This window comes from Taeniopygia guttata, chromosome 2 (assembly GCF_048771995.1).
Source record: "Taeniopygia guttata chromosome 2, bTaeGut7.mat, whole genome shotgun sequence".
NCBI classification, from domain to species: Eukaryota; Metazoa; Chordata; class Aves; order Passeriformes; family Estrildidae; genus Taeniopygia; species Taeniopygia guttata.
In genome coordinates this window covers 113378221-113400958 of record NC_133026.1, presented here as the reverse complement: position 1 = coordinate 113400958, position 22738 = coordinate 113378221, and the positions used below count along the sequence as shown (strand labels likewise).

General features: G+C 39.9%; 1 protein-coding gene across 2 annotated transcripts; it reads left to right on the top strand.

Moving 5' to 3' along the window:
- Positions 1-586: 586 nt before the first annotated feature.
- LOC100221139 (DGAT1/2-independent enzyme synthesizing storage lipids) lies at positions 587-21992 on the top strand. 2 transcript variants are annotated; one of them, XM_032746971.3, is made up of 7 exons: positions 587-693; positions 5217-5547; positions 7860-8024; positions 13311-13504; positions 15682-15742; positions 17541-17680; positions 19687-21992. In XM_032746971.3, exons 2-7 carry the CDS (start codon positions 5220-5222, stop codon positions 19789-19791), a joined length of 993 nt encoding a protein of 330 aa, XP_032602862.1. In that variant the 5' UTR covers positions 587-693; positions 5217-5219; the 3' UTR covers positions 19792-21992. The 2 variants fall into 2 exon arrangements, with proteins under 2 accessions (XP_032602862.1, XP_030122071.1); XM_030266211.4 differs by lacking the exon at positions 587-693 and adding an exon at positions 1304-1572.
- The last annotated feature ends 746 nt before the right edge of the window (positions 21993-22738 follow it).

Below are 22738 nucleotides of genomic sequence, written 5' to 3'. Positions count from 1 at the left end.
GCACTGGGGAAGAATATGATACTGATAACACAGTAAATGAATAAAATCATAGAATCATAGAATATCTGGAGTTGGAAGGGACCCAGAAGGATCATCGAGCTCCAGCTCCTGGCCCTCCACAGGACAGCCACAAGAGTCACACCATGTGCCTGTCCAAATTCCTCTTGAGCTCTGGCAGGCTTGGGGCTGTGACCAATTCATTAATTGGATGACAGTGGAAGCAGTTACACAGTAGAGTGTGTACAACTGCACACTTATTAATTGGAAGACAATGGAAACAGTTACATGGCAAACTGTGTGTAACTGCTCAACTGAGCAGCTGCAGATGTCCAACAGGGAGATGATGTACATGTAGAAGAGAACTGGTCAGAAGGGCACAGCAGGAGGGGATCTGGAAGAGCTGACCAAGTTCATCTCACCGAAGGCTGAGGGCGCAGCCATGGCAGTGTTCCATGCCATCCTAGCAGGTAGGGTATATGCATCAATGCCCATGCATTTGGAGCTGCATCCAGTGTCACTGGAACACTACTTACTTCTTTGACTGATTTTTTTTTTCTTTTTAAATTTTTTTTATATGTAAATCCAGGGATTACATCCACAGCTCTTGGGCAGTCAGGAATGCTGTAACAGCACCGTGAATGCCGTGTCCGCACCGCAGTGTCTGGAAGGCTGAGGTACTGCAGTGGGTACCAGGTATGGATGCTGCTGTTGTTGTGGCAACACCAGCGGGGTTGGAGAAGGAGGACTGCAGCCACCTGGAGGTACCGAGGAAGGGGCAGCTGGGTACGTGGTGCACAGGCAGGAGGGTGAACAGTGGGTGCCTGGAGCTGGGGTTGTTTAATCTGGAGAAATGGAGACTCAGGGGTGACCTTATCAATCTCCGCAACTCCCTGAAAGGAGGTTGCAGCCGGCTGGGATTCAGCCTCTTTCCCCAGGCAAGCAGTGACATCGTGAGAGGACACAGTCTCCAGCTGCACCAGAAGAGGTTTAGGTGGGACATGCGGAGGGATTTCTCCACAGATTAGGCATTGGAGTGGGCTGCCCAGGGGGTGGTGGAGTCTCTGGAGGTGTTTAAGGAAAGGCTGGATGTGGCAGTCAGTGCTGCGGCCCAGCTGTCCAGCTGCTGTTCGGTCATAGGTTGGTCTCCATGATCTCGGAGGTCTTTCCCAGCCCGATCCCCTCAGGAATTCCGTGGTTCCGTGCTGCGCCCGCGCCGCCAGGCGGCGCCCTCCGCTCCCCCGCCCCGCCCCGCCCCTCCCGCTGGCGGGGAACGCGCGCCCCCTGGCGGCGCCCAGGCCGTGCCGCCGCGGCGGAAGCGGCGGGCGGTGCGTGCCGCACGCGGGTCCGGGCGGCTGCCGCGCCCCCGGCGGCGCGGAGTTCCCGCGGCCCCGCGCTCCCCCGCCGCCGCCCCCGCTCCGCAGGGCGCCCGCCCACCCCCCCCGCGCCGCCGGGACCGCCCCGGCCCGGCCGCCCCGCGGGCACCCGGCCTCCGCGGGGGCGGCGGGCGGAGAGTAAAACCGGCCCCCGGCAGGGACGCGGGGCCGGAGCCGGTCCCGCCGCCGCCAGGGCAAGGTGAGCGGGTGCTGCCGGGCGGGTGGAGGGTCCCGGGCCTGGCCTGGCCCCGCCGCCGCCCCGCGGGTGCCTGGGCGGGAGGTGACTTGCCGTGGTGGCCGCGGTCACCGCCGAGCTCGGGGCCTTGCCTTCGCCACCGGGGCTGCGGGCGGAGCGATGGGAGCCGGGGCCGCTCCGTGGGGCAGCCGGGCCGGGGCCGTGTCCTGCGTGCCCGGAGAGCGAGCCCCGACCCGCTCCGGCTGAAGGAACCTCTGACCGGCCGGCACAGGAGCCCGCCCAGTTCTTGGGCCAAAACAAGGGCTAAACCATCTTCTGACTTCTAGGGTCTCTCCTGTCGTAGGTGACATTTGCAGGATTATCAGGGTCTTCTGGTATTTTTGGGTTGTTTTGGGTTTGTTTTTTTTGCTGTGCGTGTAGTGGCAGTGCTAATTGAGGTAGAAACGCTCTCCGTAGCTGTGTGTTTCTCTTGGCAGGGACGTGTCGTAGCTGCTGCTTCGCAGCGTCTTTCTAGTTTGGAAACACTGGGATGTCCTCCAGAGGTTTCACTTGAACATTGCATATGCATGCTGAAATCGTGCCGTGTGTCGTTTACAGCGGAGCGTGCTGCTGTCTGTAATCGCTCCTGTCCTGATCAGTAGGGTCTCAGTTACCCCAGCATCTCCTGACTGCAGCTGAAGGCCTCCGTTGTAGTTTAGTTAAGGACTTTTCTAGGTCATGTGCCAGAAGTCAGTGACAGAAATTGCGTGTTAGCCTTGTTTCCACATCATAAAGCTTGAAGTGTAAGCATAAGTTGGTGTGCACTGTAGTTAGTCAAATGAGAAATTGTGTCTTTGTGAACTAGTGAAAAATGTAAGCTGCTGCATTAGCATGTTAGAACTTAAAAATGTGTATTTTGAACTGCTCAACAGCAAGCTGGAACAGACCAGTGTCATTGTCTGTTAGTGGCATGTAAGAACTATGTTGAACCTGTGTTCAGTGTGGAATTTATGGGCTTTTTTTGGATCATAATCTGCCTTCCCTTCTTCACTGCCATAGTACCCACATTGTGATGACCTTTCTGCTGCTCGTAATGAATGTGGGAAGTAGAATCTTCACAGCAAAGAGACAGGAGGCAACAGACACAAGGTGTAAGGGGAGCTCTAGAACTAGAATAAAGAAAAGTATTTGCACCATGAAGGTATTCAAGCACTGGATTAGGTGACCAAAGAAGTGGTGGGATCTCTGTCCATGGAGATACTACTGGATGGACTGGACTGGATATGTCATTGAACAACCTGAATTAATTGGCTAGTTAGGAAGAGGTTGGACAGTATAACTTCTAGTATCAATTATCCTGTGATACTCCTCAAGATGAGGAAGCAGCATTGTTCAGGGTAGATTTGACTATTCCTAAGGAAGGTCAGTGCTTTAGCTCTTACCTCTGTGGCTGGTAACACAGAATATGTTAGGTCTTGGTTTCTGTTGCAGGTTAGCACATAGATATGCAAGTAAACTTTAAAGACTGTGATGACTGCATTTGAAGTATTGCACTGAACATTACAGGCAAAAGGACACATAATATTTTGCAAGACTGGCATGTGTGAACAGGACTTTAAATTTACTTGATGGAGGGTTTGGGGAAAGCCATAAACCATTTAAAGTATATATTAAGTGGGAGAGTATAGCTAGGAGCTTTATTTTAAGCTACATAATCACATCTCAGTTTTGAAAAAATGCTTCTGTGCCATAACCCATGCTCCATATTGTTCTCTAGGTAGTAGGTGAAGCCATTGGAGAAGTCCAGGTATAACAGACTGATTAATATTGTAGTGTTGAATACTACTCCTAAATCTTGCTTGGTCTCACAAGTTGTGTTTCTTATACTTGCTGTGGGTGTTTGCTGCCTGACAGGTTCTGGAGTTCACCTCTGGCAACTTGAATGAAAAAGAACTTTCTCTTGCTCTCCCACACACTCTTTCCCCCTAATTCACACCACAAAGACAGGTTCATGAATTCAGTGGAGGGCATGTCACTAATCCTATGTGCTTATACGTGGCTGGAGATGAATTGGCTGCCCGTCACACTTGTCCTCAAGAACATGCTGAAGAGCAAAATGTTGTAAGCCTGAATTAGTTTGGAACAGCCATGGATTGTGGAAGCAAAGATCAGCTTTTTTCTCATTAAGAGGAGCTAGTTACCTTGACTAATGTGGGTAGAGGCCAATTTCCAAAACCAAAGGAAAATGGACATCCTTGCTCTGTCAGAATCTGAGGGAAAATTCAGATAGGAAAATAAGTAAAATGAGTTCTACTCTAGTATGTGTTTCAATGTTCCTTAACAAATGTGGAGTAAAACTGATCTGCTTTGTAATTTTTGTTGTCACCAGTGTTCTGAAAGCAATATTTTCTTCTGTATTTTGGTCTCTTGTTTCTTGTAAAAACAGAGCAGGAGTAAAGGAATAGTAGGCATACACGTTTGTCTAGGCATAGGAGCTTTGCAGTCATACCTGCTGTAAGTCACATTCTAATAAACAAAACACAGCAACTTGAAACTTAGATTAGTTTCATTTTTAGAAATGCTGTTCTTCCATTTTTTCTCTACAAGCCTATTTTACAGTTGCAACATTTTTTTCTTCTTGGTCCTGACTAGCAGAACTTGGCATATTGATCAACCATTTTTTTCTAGCCTAGAATAATTTTTGTACCCAGAGGTACTAGGTTTGCTGTTCAAGCACTAAAATAGCCAAGCATTCAGGCTGTCCTGTATTTGTAAGGTGAAGTGAATAGCAAGTTGTCCCTTAAATTGTACAAATCTAAGAAAAAAAGTGTTGCTCCAGAGTTACAGTAAGCCTGAAATTGCAGGATTGACTTCTGTGGGCTGGTAACTTTTTAGGAGCAGGCATTGGATTGGAGTGGAGAGATTCTTAGACACAGTAAAGCCAGAGCAGTTAAAACTCTAAAGAGGACTTCTGTGAACTCTTTTCCCTTTTGTCTTTTCTGCTGCCTCTGTGTTGTGCTTTGGGTCTTGACATGTCACTATTAGTAAATTTCCAGATACAAATTAAGATCTTTCCAGGGCTGAGACTTTCTTATGGGAGAGAATCTTCTTCCTGAGATGTTCTAGGGTTACAGTGAGTGGAAGTGTTCAGTAGGTTTTTCTTAAAGCACTGGATTTGAGATTGTGTTGCTTCCTGTTGTAGTTAGTGCTTGAGAGAAGGTTTTATTTTATTGTAACAATAAATTAGGCTAATCAATTCCACTTTCTGAAATTCAAAAATTCAGTATTAATTGGTATTGGTAACAGTATAAATGTTCTGGGTCTGTGCAAGTTGTACAATTTCCAATGAGATAAAATTCTAGCCTGAAATTAAGCAATTGCACCATTTTTCTCCATTAGAAGTGTCAGCATTTCCAGTACCTAAAAGAAAAGGACTATAAAGATCAAGTGAAAGTTTTGCTGTGTGTGAGTTAACAGTGTGAACTGTTGTGAGTTAAAAGGTAACAGTGTGAACTATTATGTTTCTATTAGGTACTGCTGGGATGTGGGGTAGATGGTATATGAATAAAATGCATCAGAGAGGTTAATTATATGATTAAACAGTATAGGCAGATCTATATTTTTGGAAGATTTATTAATATACTTTTTTAAAATTTTATTTTAAACAGGAGATGACAGGTGGAAATGAATCCTGTACTGCAGGACCAACATCTATGTCCTATTTAACTTGCCTGACTTACATTCTGGAAGAATGGACTGGTGTGGAGGATATCGGAGATTATCTGAGTTATGCATTCTACATTTTATGGTTGCTTTTTCCACTTGTAGTAGTCTTTGTACTTCCAGGAGTTATTATCATTCTCTTCTATGTTTCCATTCTCTGGCTTCATATTTATAAAAGGAAGAATGAAATAAAGGAAGCTTATTCCCATGACGTTTGGATAGGTGCAAGAGAAATGTTGGCAACCATATGGGATGGACATGGGAGAATATGGCATGGTAAGTGAGATCTGACCTTCCATTAAAAAATTCTGAAGCTCTTATTCCTCGTTTAGCTTTCAAGATTATCAAGATATGCCTGATTGTTGCTGCTGGTGCATGCCAATTCAAGCCAGTTTTTTTTTTTTCTGTTTTATGAGTGACTGTCAGTGATGCTTGAGACAAAAAAAAAGGACATTGAGACTTTTTTGAATGTAAGTTTTTTGTCGTATGCATTTATTCCTTTGCTGCTATAAAGTGACATCTCTGTTCTTGTTGAATATATGCAAAATTTTTTTAAGTGCCTTTTTTTCCATTTTTGCTTTTTGTAACAATTCCTGGATTTCCTCATTTGAGGAAGACCTGAAATATGTGTTGTGTTAAAAACTAGATCAAGTAATTGTATCATTTCAGGATTAATATGTGAAGACTAGAAGTTAAATGCCAGTTCCTTGATAGCTAGTATGTCAGCCAGCACGTTAGCATAATTTAATTTCACTAAACCAGTCTTACATGAAATGCCAAATGATGGCTAAAAGGAGCATTTAGTTGCTTCTTGAAATTACCTTCAGACCCTGACAGTGTTACAGAACTCTACTTTCTTATTTATCTTTATATTTTTGACTGCTACTTTCTCTACTAGAACGTCAAAACTAAGGGCCCTGTTCTTTGTCCTTCTGCTATTATTTCTTTATAAAGACAGACTTAATAAATGATTTGGCTTTTCTCTCTAAGGAAATCATAAGTCTCTTTCAGAGAATTCAGTCTAGATGCAGCTAAAGGAGAAAGAGATACTTAAGAACAATTTACATAAAGAATAAATCCTTGAAAATCATCTCTATTTGTTCTCTAGTCAAAGGGAAGCGGGTTTTCAAGGCATTGATAACCAGATGGTGCAGCAGCTGTATCAGATGGGCTTTGTAAGACTAAGATGTAACTTTCAAATCTAGGAAACTACACTACATCAAAATCAACTGCTACATCAAAGAGCTTAAAATGCTCACTTCACAATAAAAAGATATTTACTTTTTTTTCACAAGAAAATTATTTTTTAGGGCCTTGGCTCTTTTAATCCTTAGTAACTTTTCCTTTTCATAAGGACTGACATTTTATTTGTGCAAGAAGATTCTTATCCGGTCCCTTATTGAGAGCTGTGACTTTTTTCTGCCCTGCCAGCTGCTTCCCTCTTATCTATACACTTGTCTTGCTAAAGAATTAAATGTTTTCCAGTTATTTTTTCCCTTACGTGATTGATCAGGATATCATAAGAACAACTTTCCATCCTGAAATCTAACAGCATTAATAAAAAAACAACCCTACAACCTAAAAGCCCCAAACCGACACCCAGACCTGGTGATTGATGGCTGTAACTTTACATGTATTATGCCAATGCCATGTGTGTCAGTTGCTGGCTTGGAGCACAGTTAGTGGTCCCTTGGGATGGGACACACTTGCAATGTGTTGCAGCTCCACAGGCATACAAAGTAAAACAGAGGGAGAAGAGCCAAGAGTAGCTTCAGATTTAAATTAATGGAATAGGAATTGCAGACCTGATTAACTTTGGAAGAAGTTACAGGATTTGGTCGAAGGGGTTTTTTCTGCGTTTTGTCTTTGATTGTTAACAGTACTACTGGGTGTTAACTTAGTATGTTCTATACTGATGCATTTTGTGTTAATTAAATGTATTCTGCCCTGTAACTTGAACAGAAATGTGAGGTCAGGAAGAAGCTTATGTGTGTTTATGTATTTTTCAGCTAGATATATATAGTCCCAACTAGCTTTTAGTATATAGTGATGGAAAGCTGGAACAGGTGTAACTTGGAGAGAAGTAGCAAAGGTAAGCTTCATGTCCTGGAGTAAAAGGAGACATGAAAGTGGGTGCTGTCATGTCAAATCTTCTAAAACAGTCACTAATGGCAATGAACTTTGAGAGGTTAATAATAGCTTGAAATAGTTGTTTCTCCACTCCAGTCCGTATTTTGATTTCTCTTGAATGATTGATTCTGAGGACTTTGCAGCCCTGAAAATAGTGAACTGAAAAAATAAGGATAAATTATACAGTTTGTAATAGTGCAACTGGGTGTTTTGTTTTAATGTTGGGGTTTTTTTGCTCTTTTTCTGTGTGGTTCCTTAAATGAAACTTGTATTCTCTATGAAGCAACTTGTACTTCTTGTAGATACTGCAAGTTAGCTCTTGTCTTGTCATTGGTCACTTTGCTCTAACCACTTGTCAATCCATGTTGGTTTCAGTTTGCCAGCTTGCTGCAAGTTAGTTTATTTGGGATACAATTGTATAAAAATTTAACATCTGTTACATCTTTAACTCCTAACAGGTTATGAGCTGCATGGTGTTGAAAATATTCCTCAAGGACCAGGACTTGTTGTGTTTTATCATGGAGCTACTCCTGTTGACTATATCTATTTCTCAGCTAGACTTCATGTAATGAAGAAGAGGTGCTGCAGCGTAGTAGCTGATCATTTTGTCTTTAGATTACCAGGTAACATACTTCATTATAAACAAGCAGTTTTGGAATTCTTATTTTAATTTTTTAATTGTGTAATTAATAAAAACCATGTTGTGGGAGCACAGCTTTCAGAACAGACATTCAGACAAATTTAGTGCAAGTTGTGAAACCGAGCGTGTTCTTTACAAAGAAGAATGAGACTGGTCCATGCAAGGATGGGACATAGTCCTGCTTGGGCAGCACCTTCCAATGACTCTAGGGTGTTTAGAAACAAAGTGAAGGAGATTGTAGAAGAAGCAGTGTTCTCTGTATAAATCATTAGCAAAGATTTCAATAAGACATTAACATAGGCAGAATGAGTGGTGTGAACTGATTAGGAATTAAACTGTTTAGAAAAAATACCCTGTAAGTTAAGAATACTAGTCTGGAGAGACAGTGCATTTTCTTACCCCACCCAACTCTTATCCAGTTGAGGCTGGCAGGCAGTGGTACCTGTGCCCAGGAAGACTGTTTCAAGTAGAATCTGTTTTGGAGGAAAGCTAGAGAAGTGTTCAACATGTTTGTGTGAGCCATGAGGTGAAGCAGTTACAAAATGAAAAATATGTTTAGAGCAAGATTTTGGCTGAGTAGCCTAGTGAAATGCACTGCCAGTTGGTGAAATTATTATGTGATGGGTTTGTTTTTTTGTCTGTGTGAAATACAGTAGTACCCTCTTTCTTTCTCAAGTTTGGTTTGTGATTAAAGGCCTATCAATTCACAAAATGAATTACAAGGAGCATTGTGTAGTGTACTGGTGCTGTTAGTAGGACCAACTCATAGAAGAAAATATTTTTGTTGGTATAGATTTATTTCAGCCTTAGTCCCTGAAAAGACCTTTTTCATACTGATTACAGTATTGCTTTGCCTCTACGACTGCTTTTGCCAACAGATTCATTTATCAGTGGTTATCAAATCTTTTGCATACAGATGTCTAATATAACCTACTTTGTGATGCAGATTTGGCTCCATATTGTGTCTTTATAGGCACAGATGTTTATCAAATGGGGCATTATGTTTTACTCATTTTCTGCTTAAAAATAAGGCTCTAAGTGGGAGTATACCTACAAGTCCCCCAAAAATCGTTCAGTAGCATTGCAGAAACATATTGCTGAATGGCTGATCTTGAAGAACTGGTTTTAGTGGTACAACATCTAGCTAACAGCTACAGGCATTCCTCAGGGAATGATACTGAGTCCACTGCTGCTTAGAGTTTTTATAGTACCCCTGGATGAGGACCTGGAGCATGCACAGGAAATTCACTGATGATACCAAACTGGGGGATCTGCTGATATACTGGGCATTGAAGCTTGTTCTCAGAGTGACTTCATAGAATTCAACTGGTAGAAATATTATGAAGTTCAACAAAAGCAAATGTAGATTTGTGCATCTGGGATAGAGCAATTCTGTGTGACTGTTCTCTGGATCAAAGAGGACTTAGGGTTCTAGTCGACAACAAGCTGGATGTGAGTTGGCAGTGTGCCCTTACAGCAAAGATGAACCGCACAGTGAACTTTTTGTAGCATGAATAGTGCTACAATAGTGAAGAATTTTTTTTCCCTTGGTATGGTACCTGTGCAAGCACATCCTGTGACATGGTGTCCAGTTTTGGACTCCCTCATACAAGGTCATCAGTGGATGATGGGGATCTGGAGCACACAGTGTACAAGGATAGGTTGAGAGAACTGGATTTGTTTGGTGTGTTCCAGATAAGGGTGGGGAAAGATACTATTACTGTCTTCAGCGACCTAGTGGGAGGGTGGGGACAAGAGGGAGTCAGACTCTGCTCACAGGTGCACAGTGATAGATTGAGAAGTAACAGAAACAAGTTGCAACACAGGAAATTTTGATTAGACATATGGAAAGGTATTTTACCATGAGAGAGATCAGACACCTGAACAGATTGCTTAGGCAAGTTGAGGAATCTCCATCTTGCAGACTTTCAAAACTCTACTGGGTGGGGCTCTGAATAGCCTGATCTAGTTGAACCCGCTTTGAGTGGGAGGCTGGACTAGATGACCTCCAGAGCTTCCTTTTAATCTACATAATTCTCTGATTCTGTGAAGGAATTAAGGCTGTTCAAGTCCAAAGAGCCCAGAAAATGTAGTGGATTGTTTCAAAATAAGCACAGTAATCTATGACTGGCAACTTGGGTAGATGCTGCTTCCCTTGTGAATCAAACCAGAAAGACTGTGTAATTTTATCCTAATACTAAGGCTGTCTGATCTTGATTAAGTGTTCAGATTAAATAGGATGCTTTTCAGAAGATATTTTAACCAAAAGTTACGCTCAATGCAGGGGAAATGGGAAGGGATGGCGGTGCATTTGGGGAGTCTGTTAGACACATATGGATGTGTCAGAGTTGTGTCAGTATTAAGTATGCTTTTCTTGCATTTTTGGAAAAGAAGGATATGAAATATGGTCATGTAAATTCTTTTTTCCTTCTTTTATAACTAGAGGTTAGCCACAGGGAAAAACAAACTCAGTATTCCAGCTTTCTGGTTCCTTTAGACTCTTAGCTGTGTAGTGCTCAGAAAAACATTGATTTCTCTAAGTTTAGGAGAAAGTCTTTTCCCAAAGCATTCAGAGAGGATTGGGATTTCACTTGTGTTCTTCTCCATCATCCTCTGCTATAGTATGGGGCATTTTTGCTTCCTAAAGTCATTTGGAAGCCCTCTTTAAAAGGTTGCCTGTTATTTTATGTGACTAAGACAGTCCCTTTCCTGTAATGTTCCAGAGGAAAGGACCTTTGGCTTCTTACATGCACTAGATATTGTGAAGTATCTTGTGGACTGGATTCTCTGCAGATGCATTTGTGTGATTACCTACAGTTATGGAAAGTTGGATTCAATAATCTGAATGGTTCCTCTCTGTCTGGGGTCCTAAAGGTCAACCACAGGAATATGATGACATCCTTGCCATCCTGCTATCCAGCAGCTGACAGCCGTGCTGTTACAGTCAAGAGAGAAAAATGTACATAGTGCGCAAATTGAAAGCAGTATTACATGCTTTACTGGGTACTCTCCAAAGGGTTTTCAAACATTTATGCCAATACAGCCTTGTAGAAAATAGGAGAAGAGTATGCTGGGGCAAAGGGCAGAGTTCAGGTTGAACCATGGAATAAAATTAAGTTTGAACTTCTTGGTGTCTGGAAGAACATGTTCTGCATGGCTGAAAAATTGTGTTTAGATAATTCTGAGAGTTGTTTTTGTTTAAAATGGAAAAACAGATTCTTGGGTCCTTTCATGCAGTACTACCCCAGTGTTTCTTCTAACTTTCTGGTGACCTTTGCCTTGGACACAGGTACCCTGGCTGTCCTTTCTGGGCCATTGTGTCAGATTCTGTCTCTCAGCTGCTTTAAGGGAGCCAGATACTTCTTTGGTACTGAAGCAGAGATCTCAATAGTAATGTGTGATCTGCTGGCAGGGCTGTGAAGTACAGCTCAGAATATAAAGTTGATACTAAAAGTCAAGAGAGGAAATACAGCTGAGAAATTTTGTGAGGACTTAAAACCTCCCTGGACAACTATTCTGTAGTAATTTTTTTTTTTTTTTGTCTGTATTCTGTCAATATTCTGTTCTTTTTTTTTTACTGGTATATGAACTGGACAGACTCATGGTGTTTGTTTTGTCACACACATCCTCCCCCTCATCCCTTCCTCGGTGTATTCAATGCAGAAACAGTGTTGTCACAGTCTTTGCTTCCTTGGACTCTCTTTTCCTGCTCATCTCAACCCTTTTCATGACTGTTTTGTCTGTCTCCTGAGCTCACTAACCGAAAGTACTTAGAGACAGACAGCTTTTTACCACCAGGTACATTCCAGAGACCTTCAATTAGTTTGGAAATGTCAAGCATTGTAAAAATCAGCTATTGAAAATCCCACAAAAAAAAAGCACCTGAAAGAAATTAATTTCAATTAGGTAAACTCTATTTCAGGTGTTCTCCCATGCAAGTGCTACTTGATGAAAACTGAGTGTCATCAGCAGTGTGTGAGACAGGCACAGCAAAATATGAGACAGGTGTAATGCAGCATGTGTTCTGTGGCCATGTGTATGGACAGATCCTGACTGGGTATAGAGATGAGTTGGGGGTAATTATACTCACACCAGTTAAAAAGACGAGTTAGAGATCAGAGTTTAGTTAAGAATAAACTAATAATGTCTTGCCTCATGCTTTTCTTCCTAAGCCCTTAGTTTATGCAAGCTAGAAGAGAAGACAGACCTCTGTATTCTTAACTTTGTTTGGGCTCTCCTTTAGCAAGTATGTGTGTGTATGTAGCAAATATGTGTTCATAGTCACAGCTATTCATTTGTTATTAAGAGGCAAACTTAACTAGATCAGTTCTTTGTGGCTGATAAGGTTGTTTGCTTCAATGAGAAACTTCAAGAAAGAGAAGTAATGCTTCCCTTACCGCCCAGTCATCCAAAGTTACCATTTTGGTACTGCTACTACACTACTCATGAAACATAAAGTTTAAAATTTATTGAACCAACCAAACAGGACTTTGTGCAAACAGAGGTCTGTAGCAGTTATGTTCTTTAACGATAGGTTAATTGTCTAAATTGATCAGATGTGTTCCTTTTGATGCTTGTAGCAATTTTTTGATGTTCTGTTTCTTGAGGAGTACAGTCTGAGTGACATGTCAAATTCAAGGTGATATGAGGAGTTTATGTAACCTTAGGTCAAAAACTTCACTTACAATATTAACAGAAGGTGAGTGTACCCAGTTGAGGCTTACCAGATGCCTCTGTATGAAATACCATCCAGACTGAACCAGAGTCAATTGCTGCAATGATCTCTTATGCAGAGAACAATGCATTTTCTTTTTCATTCTCCTTCTTAGGCACTACTGTTCTTTACTGAAGTTCACAAAACAGAACCACAACAATTTCCTGGTTTTGCTTCGTGTTGCTCTCTATTTGGGCTGTGCTATGTTTGAGCAGTAGAGCCAGAGCAAGGAGCCAGTGCCCTTGAGTCAAATAGTTCCTTTGAAGGGACATGTGAAAGATATCGCAGAGTGCTTGGCAGTTCTTTTTCAGTTTAGTCCTGACTGTGGGATGACACTTGACTTTACTATGACAAAAAGCCACTAAAACCTCTAAATCTTCAACTTTGCAAACCAAAATCTGTAAGTGAGACTTAATGTTTCCGTCCCTCTTGGGGACGGGGGACCACAGCTTATTAGACAATTAAGTTTTAGCCATAGTGTTCCTTGCTGGGAATCTGTACTCAATGGTAGTATGAATTAACATTTTCAGAATTAATGTTATCTTAACCCTACAGGTTTTAGAATACTACTTGAGGTACTTGGAGTTATACATGGACCAAAAGAAGCTTGTATCAGGACTCTGGAGAAGGGCCATCTGTTAGCCATTGCCCCAGGTGGAGTTCGGGAAGCACTCTTCAGTGATGAAATGTACACTATTTTGTGGAGTGATCGCAAGGGCTTTGCTCAGGTGGCCATTGATGCAAAAGTGGTAAGTATGACACATAATGAAAGAGAAGCAAAGAAAGCTAAGTTATTAATACTTTCTTCCAGAGAAAGCTGTTTTGATTATCATATATTTGATGTTAGATTTCTGACAGTCATGAGTATGGTCTACTTGCTCTAACAATTACATTTCAAGACTCTTTTTGTCACTTTTGATAGATAAGAAGGCTTATGAATCAGCTAAGAATAGCGTGGTTAGGAAGTCCAGAGTTCAGAAGAACAAGAGATGGAATACGGGATGGTTTCTCCTTATAAGCATGTGCTGTTTTATACATACCTGGTTGGTATTGTGATGGTCTAGCCCTCCCTGACCAGCATGGTTGGGAAACAACCCTACATACCAGAGTCACAGAATGTGCTGAGTTGGGAGGGACCATCAGGATCATGGAGTCCAACTCATTGTGTCTGTTTGTTCTGTCACTGAAGTGTGGTGTGACCAGCAGGGTATAGACTCACCGACACTTCCTACTGTATTGGTATTTTATGGCAGTGAGGGATGTCCAGGGCTGGTCACTGGTGTGAACTCTTACAGTTCTAATGTACAGCACAGGGCTTGGTCAGCAGGCAGGTAGTTATTCATAGAGGACCAACTGTTGAGGGACAACAGTGTGTGATACATTTGAGTATATTGAACTATTTTAGTAATCATTTCAGAGTCCATCTTGTTCTAGATTTGTACTTGGAAGATGTGTCATATGACCATAGGTCTGCATATACCTAATTTAAAAGCAAGTCTCACACCAAGAGTTTTATATTTAGTTACTGTCAAAGACAAACTACTTAAATCTCTGGATTTTATACAGAAATAGAATACTTTTAAGACCCAAGTGTGCATTGCTTTTCTCACAAGGAAAATAACACTGTTTAAACAGGTATTTTCAACAAGATTAGATTTGACTAATGTATTACAATAGCATATGAAAGGCCATACTTGAGATTCAACTATGATTGTACTAGTTGCATTTATTGTATTGCATGTGTGTTGGTTCCCTTTATGCACTCACAAGGGTCTTGTAGCTTCATCCCCTCTAAAAATAAACCCCAAGAGATGCAGTAAAATAGAAAGAGTGTCAGACACAGGCTGAAACTGGGAAAAACATCTTTATTTAGATTAAAGATGAACTTCTAAGTCACCTTGAATCATAAGCAGAACTCCTCATGGAAAGAAGAATGTGTCTGATACACCAGAAAAATGTGTCTAAAACTGGAGCCTTCAACTTGTTGAAGTTGTCTTATTTCAGCAGGTTTTTGCCAGAATTTCTCACATATAAACAAAAATTTCTACCTCTATGTCAAAAGTAATATGTTCCAAATAAGATTGTTCTAGAATAAATATATTTGTATGCAGTCAGTATAGGCAATTGCACTTCTTATCTCTGTAATTATTAACAGACTTTTTTTTTCCTCTCAAAAAACCCCAACTTGAGGCATGTCTGAAAAGTTACATGTGCTAGCTCATCCCCATGCTTGGCATTAAAAAGTTTAAAAGAATTTGAGTTCATGAAAATCCCATGAAGAGTTCTGTATTCATGATGATGCTGTGTACAATGGGCACATACTATAAAATGCTATCAAAAAACTTTATATAGTAGCTGACCCCCTCATAGTTCTTGTAAATCTTGACAGCTGTTTGTAATTTTAAAAACAGCAATAAAAACTTGAAATATTCAACACCATTCCAAGTACTTATCAGCAGAAATAACTCATGGACATGTATTGAATATGACACATCAAGTGTGAAGCAATACCATCAGCACAGAGAGGAATCAGACAAGTTTAGTGTCCCAGTTCCTGTGAATCCTTCCCTTTGAGCATAACTACAAATTAGGTAAGAGGTTTAAGCACTTAACTCACAACTGTGCAAACACTGCTAGATGGGGGAAGGGATGCCTAAAAGTTCCATAGGTTCTGAAATTCTGGACTACTCTAAGAAGATAGACTTGTTGAAACAGTGACTCACTGAAATCTTGTGGTATTCTCCAGTTCAAAACCTCATGGCAGAAGGTCACAGAAGAACTTCAGAATACCTGTTTTACTCTCTATATATTCTTGTCTGAGAAACGCTTCTTAAATTAATTTGCCTGTTGAGTTTAAGTGAGGTATAAGTTTTTTAGATAGCTCTATCTTCCTTAAATTCTTAACTATTTTTTTTTTCCCTCCTAGCCCATCATTCCTATGTTTACACAAAATATTCGAGAAGGCTTTAGGACATTAGGAGGAATAAGTAAGATATTTTCTATTTTTCTGTAGTTTATTTTTCCATGTGTGTTTAGCCTATCTCTGTAGAAATAATCCTCATATAAGTTTGAGATTTAACACAGCCTTGTTTCTTGATGTTTGCTCTCTGGTAGAGTTCAGAGATATTATTAGGATTTAATATTAGCATTAGATGTGATATTGGCTCGTCTAGGTTATTTTCCACATGACAGTGTTCTTCTGAACAAGCAGTAGAAGAAAGAAAAAAGGACACAGAAAAAGGCAGGAAGATTTAAAGTACTTTTTTCCTCTGCTTATATCTGCTAGGCCAACCCTAGGTTTTCTGCTGTCTGTTAAGAAGCAAAGCAAACAAGTTGGCAACTGATACATTATTCCTGTTCTCCTAAAGCTCTGTGCTTACACTTCTACCTGTACTTAAAATTTGAATGGTTTGAACTACATTTAATCTGTAGTTGCTTTTCTATTCTGCACTAGACCTGTGGTTCCTCACAAAACCTTGCATTTGGCAGCTCTCCTTCCTTTTCTCTATGGAACTTGCAGTCAGAACATGAATAGATGGGTATTCTGTCTGAGGGGTCCATCTCTGGGATGATTAGATGCCCACATCTCTGCTCATTTGCTAGTGTTAAACTCCCTTTTTTTTATATCTCTTAATTACTATCTAGAAGAGGGGCCTGAACATGTTTCCACACCACATGTTCTGCTTCAAGTAAGGATCATCACCTTCATCAGAGGGCTGCAGGGCAACACAGTTCTGTTTCTCTCCCACTCATGCTATATATTGTATGAGAAAGCCAAGGCATCAGATACTGAAGCTGGAATAATTCAAACATTTGTCATGTTGTACAAAAATAAACAGCAATTAATTGTTGCTGTGTTCAGGAGAATCCCAAACAGAAGAAATTGAAGCCAAAATCATTTATGCTACTTGCATTCTACAGCAGAGTTGCTAGAGAAGTGTAATTTCTTGGTCACTGGAGGTGTTACTCCAGTTTCAGTAGTTTTGTCTTTGTTTTTATAGGTTGTGTACAGAAAATTCCACATCTTGAGCAGTAAGGATTTTCTCATGCCACCATGCCAGTTAATGGAGTTTCTTGTCTGAAATTGAGAAAGATAGCATTAGTGCACATTTTTCACAGACTCTCTTCTGGGTACATTTGGGATAAACACTTAGAAGGTGGCATGTGGAGAAGGATGGGTCCTCCTAGAGCTGTTTGAAATACCTGTTTTTTTTCTCTTTTTATGTTATTTAACTGCAACCATTGTGTGATCTGAAAGAGCAATTCAGTATGTTAGCATGAGTGACTTTTAGGCAGATAAGGCTATTTCTGATCCTATAGACCTCAGTGGGACTGGACATGTAGTTTTCCAATGCTAGTTTCTAATGCTAACCTGTCAAATGAGCTGAACCTGTAACCCGTATTGCATAGGATTCTTTTCCTCTCCAGAGAGGCAGCTATTGAATTTTTCTCCTCTTCTTTCTTCTCGTTTCAGCTACTCTTTGGAGGAAAGATTTCACAACAAGTTAGGGTAGAAATAAGTCTGAGATAATCATTAATGCAGCTTTTAGGAAATAAAAGTCAAGGTAGGATAGCACTTGAGATGACACATTATTTGAGAGTCTGGGTTGGGAGCTAGATTACTTTGCAAGCCAGTTTCAATGTTAAGACATAGTGGGGACAAAAAACTTTACAGAATAATCCCAGTGTCTCTCTTTCTCTCTTCCCTTTTTTACCCTCCCCCACTCTCCTTCTCCCTTCCCCACCTTTCTTTCTCCTGTTTTCAACTACATTTTTTCACACTAGGAATACTTAGGTCACTATATGAGCGTACTAGATTGCCAGTAGTTCCTCTGTATGGGGGGTTTCCTGTCAAGCTTCGTACATTTATTGGAGAACCCATTCCATATGAACCAAATATGACTGCTGAGGAACTAGCTGCAAAGGTAAGATAGTTATTTATATATGTACATTTAAAATACTGAATGTTATGTAAAAACCACTGCAATAGTCTTGTCAAGTGATTTCTGTCTAGGAGCCAGTTACAGAAATTGGTGGAATCATGGTAAGTTTTGTACTTGCCCAAGTCTGAATGTCGTTCTTAGATACCATATTTTTATTACTACAACTTGCAGATGTTCTAGGTCTTTTACAGTTAATTGCACCCTATATTTGCTTTGAGAAACAATTTGCTTTAAAGACTGAAGAAGTTTGGTCAGACAAGACAGCTCTCAGTTGATAGAGAGAAGCACTTCAACCAAGAAGGAAGCATTCTGCTTCCCGGTGTTTTCAGAAAGATGCTAAGGAAGCCTTTCAAACATAGCAAATCTATGTTCATGAACTGTTGGAATTACACACAATAAAAGAAAAAATGTAAATAATTTCACTGCTTTGTCTAGTGTGTTTCTATTTTGTCCAGTTTCTAGCCCAGCAATTTAACTTCTAAATGTTCCTGTAATTAAGATTTAGATGCCTTTATAGAAAGGATTTTCAGATCCTCATGTTTATTCAATTTATTAATAGATTTCACAGTGCAGAGACATAAACCAGCTAAGTGGTGGAGCAGTGAGATGGAGTGGGTCGAAGTAGGTATTTTTGAAAACTCCACAGATGGTCACTTACAATATTCTGAAAACTTCACTTGAGAGAGAGACTTTTCTTGGTCATGCAGGTGTCAGTTCAGTTGTCTCTCTTTGCCTGTTTGTCCTATGATTAGGTCTCTGCAAAAATACTCTTAAAATGTTTGTCTGCAATATCTTAGGCCCTGGTTATGGAGCACTGGTTGTTTCTTTTGTGGGGTCCCTCTGACAGAGTTCAGAACTGCTGGCTTTCAGCAGAGAATGTGTTTAAGTTACTTTCAGACAGGCGTTGACATCTTACATTTATGCCAACCCTCACTTTTTTCTGACTTATGTTCAGATTCTGCTAGATAAAGCCCCTAGTGTGCAAATTCCCTTGAATCTTATTCAGATGATTCTGAAGTTGTATCTCATGTTTTGGGCTATGGCAAAGTATGCATTTTCCCATTATATAGAGCGAAAAATAAAGCTCAAACTTTTTACTTAATACAAATTTTAGATCTGTAGAGTCACTTAAAGACCAGATGTATGAAGTCCTTCTCCAAGGACATAACAGTTGATCACTTACTTCATATAAACAATGGGAGCTTGTACCAATAAGCATTCTACCAACATCTGCCCTTGCTGACCACTGGTTTACAGAGGCAAATAATTATCTGTTCTTCTGTTTCTGGCCTTAAGAATTCCCTAGCCTGTGCTTGTCTAGGCAGAATAGGAGATGTATTCTCACCACAGCTTTTGCATGTTGCCCTGCTTTTGAATGTTCCCTATAGAGCTTTTATATAATAAAAGTAACTACTGTGCACTCCTTGGCCTGTTTGTTTTTTTGAGTGAAAGTGGAGTCTGCTGTCACATGCAGCTAAGTGGCCTGAGCATGTGTCACAGGACCAGATCCTTCAGGGGCCTTGGGTCCAGAGGGCATTACTTTGTACAAGTCAAATCTGCTTGGTATTTTCAGTACCTCTTCTGAGCATGTGTAGAAGCAAAGGTGATGCCCCACTGGAAAAGTGTTATTGGTGCAAACCTGGGCATAGGTAGGAATTTGAGTTGCAGTACATCATGCAGCTGTTTAACGTGCTTTATAGACCTAAGTCTCTTCATGAATTTACTCTGTTGTTGTTTGACTTTTGTGTATCACTAATACAGTTTATGAACACAGCTACCACACATAAGAGATACTAGTTTGTTACTCTGTTTCTTGACAGTGTTGTCACAATCACTTCCTGTGGGCTTAAATATGGAAGAACAGTATTTTGAACTTGCAATAGTTCTGTGGTATTTGAAAGGATTAAAAAGAGCCTAGAAATTGTGTTATTATATGAGCAGTATGAAGATGAAGTTTTCTGACCAAAACCTTTTCTCTTTCCCTACAGACAAAAGCAGCAGTCCAAGCTCTCATAGAAAAACATCAGAAAATACCAGGAAATATATTTAGGGCTTTAATGGAACGATTTCAAACACAAAAGAAAGAAGATTAAGGTCTTCTGGACTTAAACTTCTGTAACTACTATTTAGTTATAATATTCTTAAAGTTACATTTGTAAATTATTAATTCTTCTAATAATAGGTTTTAAATACTGTCCTAATGATACTGCTGTAAAATTTAAGATAGAAGTCACTTACCCTTGCCCTTTCCCCTCTCCAGTATCAAGCTCAGGAACCCAAACTTCAAATCATTCATAATGGGGCAAAGTTTAATTTTTGATAAATGCATTCTTACTTTGGAAGTGTCTGGGTTGTTGATTCTGTTTTTTTGTTTGTTTGTTTTTCCCAAATAATACTGCAAGCCTTTATGTATATGGTCTGTCTTCCTTTTGGTCTGTTATTGTCTCCCATCCCTAACATGATGGATCTCTAACCTGAATGTCAAACCCTGTGCAGAGCTGGAGTCTTACTGTTTTGACTGTCATCATTGTAAGACGGTTTTGTGGGCCAGATGAATGCCATACAACATTATGAGAACTTTGCTGAGATTGTTACTCTCACACTGCTGGGAAGCAGTCCACCACTTTTGGCCTGCAGAACCTCTCTAGCAGTGCCTGCAAAACCTATGTTGCAAAGTGTTTAGTTTTGCTGGGTGAGCTCAGAAAGTGTTCAGAGGAATGAAAATTGATTAGAGAACTAGAGTGATCCAAGGAGGTTTGTTATGGAAACCACTCCGATGCTGTGGATGGGAACCCTACAACACAACTGCTATTCCAAGCCAAGGCATATTGGATATCTGCCCATGAGTAGAGACTTATCCCATTTATTTCTCAATGAATCTACAAATTCTCTTTTGAAACAATGAGCCAAGCATTCAAACATCAAGAAGTAAAAATGAGAATACCGTTTAGTAATATGAGCTCAAAAATATTTATTTTGATGGAAAGAGAAAATTGTTACAACACTGTAAAAGCAGTAGCTCTTTTGAAAAACAGAATTGGCATTCCCAAATACCTTTAAGATTTAATATAAGGATAAACTATTAAATATATTCTTTAAACAGTTATTTATGTAAGTTAAATAATGAAGGAGAGGGAGTTCTGTATACTTAAGTGAAAACAATTGAATCAACAGGAGAGAGATGCAAGATTGGGCTTTTGTGCACTAACAGCAAATTATATTTTTTTATATTATTTTTATTATATTTTTTCTTAGCTAAAGCCTATGGTTTTATTGGCCGTATGGAAATATCTGAAATATTTCTTCTAATTACCAGGAATTTTGGTCTACAGTTCTTAAATTAACATCTGGGAACTTTTTAGTTTTGGGATGAGGACAAACTCCTTCAGAATAAAGAGGTTTTTGCTATATGATGTGGTTGCCTTTCAATATTATTCGGGTTGTGACCTTTTCTTAAAAAAAATACACCTCCCCGAAAAATATCCAATAACCAACATTTGAAGGAGCAGTTGTATTCGATATAGTAGTAATTCCTCTCACCATTTAAGCATATACTTTGCTTTATGCTCTTTTAAATGTGTAAATTAGTGTTGTTGCATAACTGCATGTGGGTGATGCCCTATGTTAGAGAAATACCACTTTATGGGAAATGGTCTGTCAAATGTGGTTCACAAGAAGCAAAAGGCTTACTTACTTTATGATATTATTTTTTACCAAAAACATTTTATGTGGTATTAAATTTTTTATAGCTTTGAAAAGTGTCATGGTATCTAAAAGCAAATGCCCATTCTGAAGTTTTTTCAATGACTTGGGTTTTACTTGAAGGCAAGATTGTGTTCCTTTTAATTTATTGGACTGTGTTTCAAAAATACTGTTAACACAGCATATCATTAAAAATGATAATGCTAAATTCCTGCATTGAAATATAACTTAAGTATGATTTTTTTTACTGTCCATCTTGATAAAAATGTACATCAGTCTGTGCTGTGAACATCTCAAAGCTGAACATACTTTGTGTTGAGTTTGCATGTATGTAAAAGAGAACTCAATCTAAAAGGTTCCGTTAGACATGGACAGACATTGTTACCAGAGATTTTGTAAAATTTATTTTATTAAGTGTGTGAATTATTTGGTGCAGTTTTGTCCCTTTATGTATTGAAAGATCAGTATAAAAATGAAGGGCAGTATTGGTACTTTCTAAGTGTTCACATTTGTAGAGGCCTTTCATATTTATTTCTATATATTAAAAATATATAAATGACACCTTTTGAATAAAATTGACAACTAGAACAGACTTCTGAAGTTTGTGTTGTATTTGAATTAAATGGAATGATATGGCCTGTCCTGATGAACCTTGAGTGGTTTTGAGCAGCATGTCCTACCCCTGAGATGCCCTTCTTGCCTTGCAGCGTCTGAATAGGGATGGAAGGAACAAAACCCCATAAGGAAGGAAATGAAAAATAATTCAGATACTAGTGGAATAAAGGAAAAAAGTCACATAAACAATAAGGTCTGAGTTTTAATAGTTGCAGTCTGTGCTGCAGAGGGCCTTTACAAGCACTGCAGTACCACTTCAGTTAAAAGTTTTGCAATAGAAAATAGGCTATAAATACTGACCAGTAAGGTTTCTTTGTACATATTTGGGGTGTGAATGATTACCTGCTTAGTTTTTTTGAAAAAGAGGCAGACATGGATAGATACTCTCACAAGTAAGGTTATAGACCTGGCATCCTTTTAGCTGATTTGGTTTACTGTGCATCGAGCAGAAGTATTCAAAGGGAATTTTAGCAGGGTTAGACTAAACCACTGATTGTCTGGGTGGCCTTTAGATACACTGAAGACATTACGTGTTTCACCATGTGAGCAGCATAAGCAGGATATGCATTTTTAGGTTGTTCGGAAGTAGAGCAACTGCTGTACTGACCGGTCTTTATCATTATCTCTCAACAAGACCCAAATCTCCTACTGGCCAATCTACTGTCCTGTTGTGTAATAGCAGAGCTCAGTCTGAACATCTATTATTAGGATGCTTTCACATGA

What these genes read in the sequence shown, in the direction of transcription:
- LOC100221139 (XM_032746971.3), top strand. Translation starts at nt 5,220, where the DNA reads ATGACAGGTGGAAATGAATCCTGTACTGCAGGACCAACATCTATGTCC. An exon ending in TGGCCATTGATGCAAAAGTG is followed by an intron (nt 13,505 to 15,681) that starts GTAAGTATGACA and finishes TTTCCCTCCTAG; the next exon opens with CCCATCATTCCTATGTTTAC. An exon ending in TAGGACATTAGGAGGAATAA is followed by an intron (nt 15,743 to 17,540) that starts GTAAGATATTTT and finishes TTTTCACACTAG; the next exon opens with GAATACTTAGGTCACTATAT.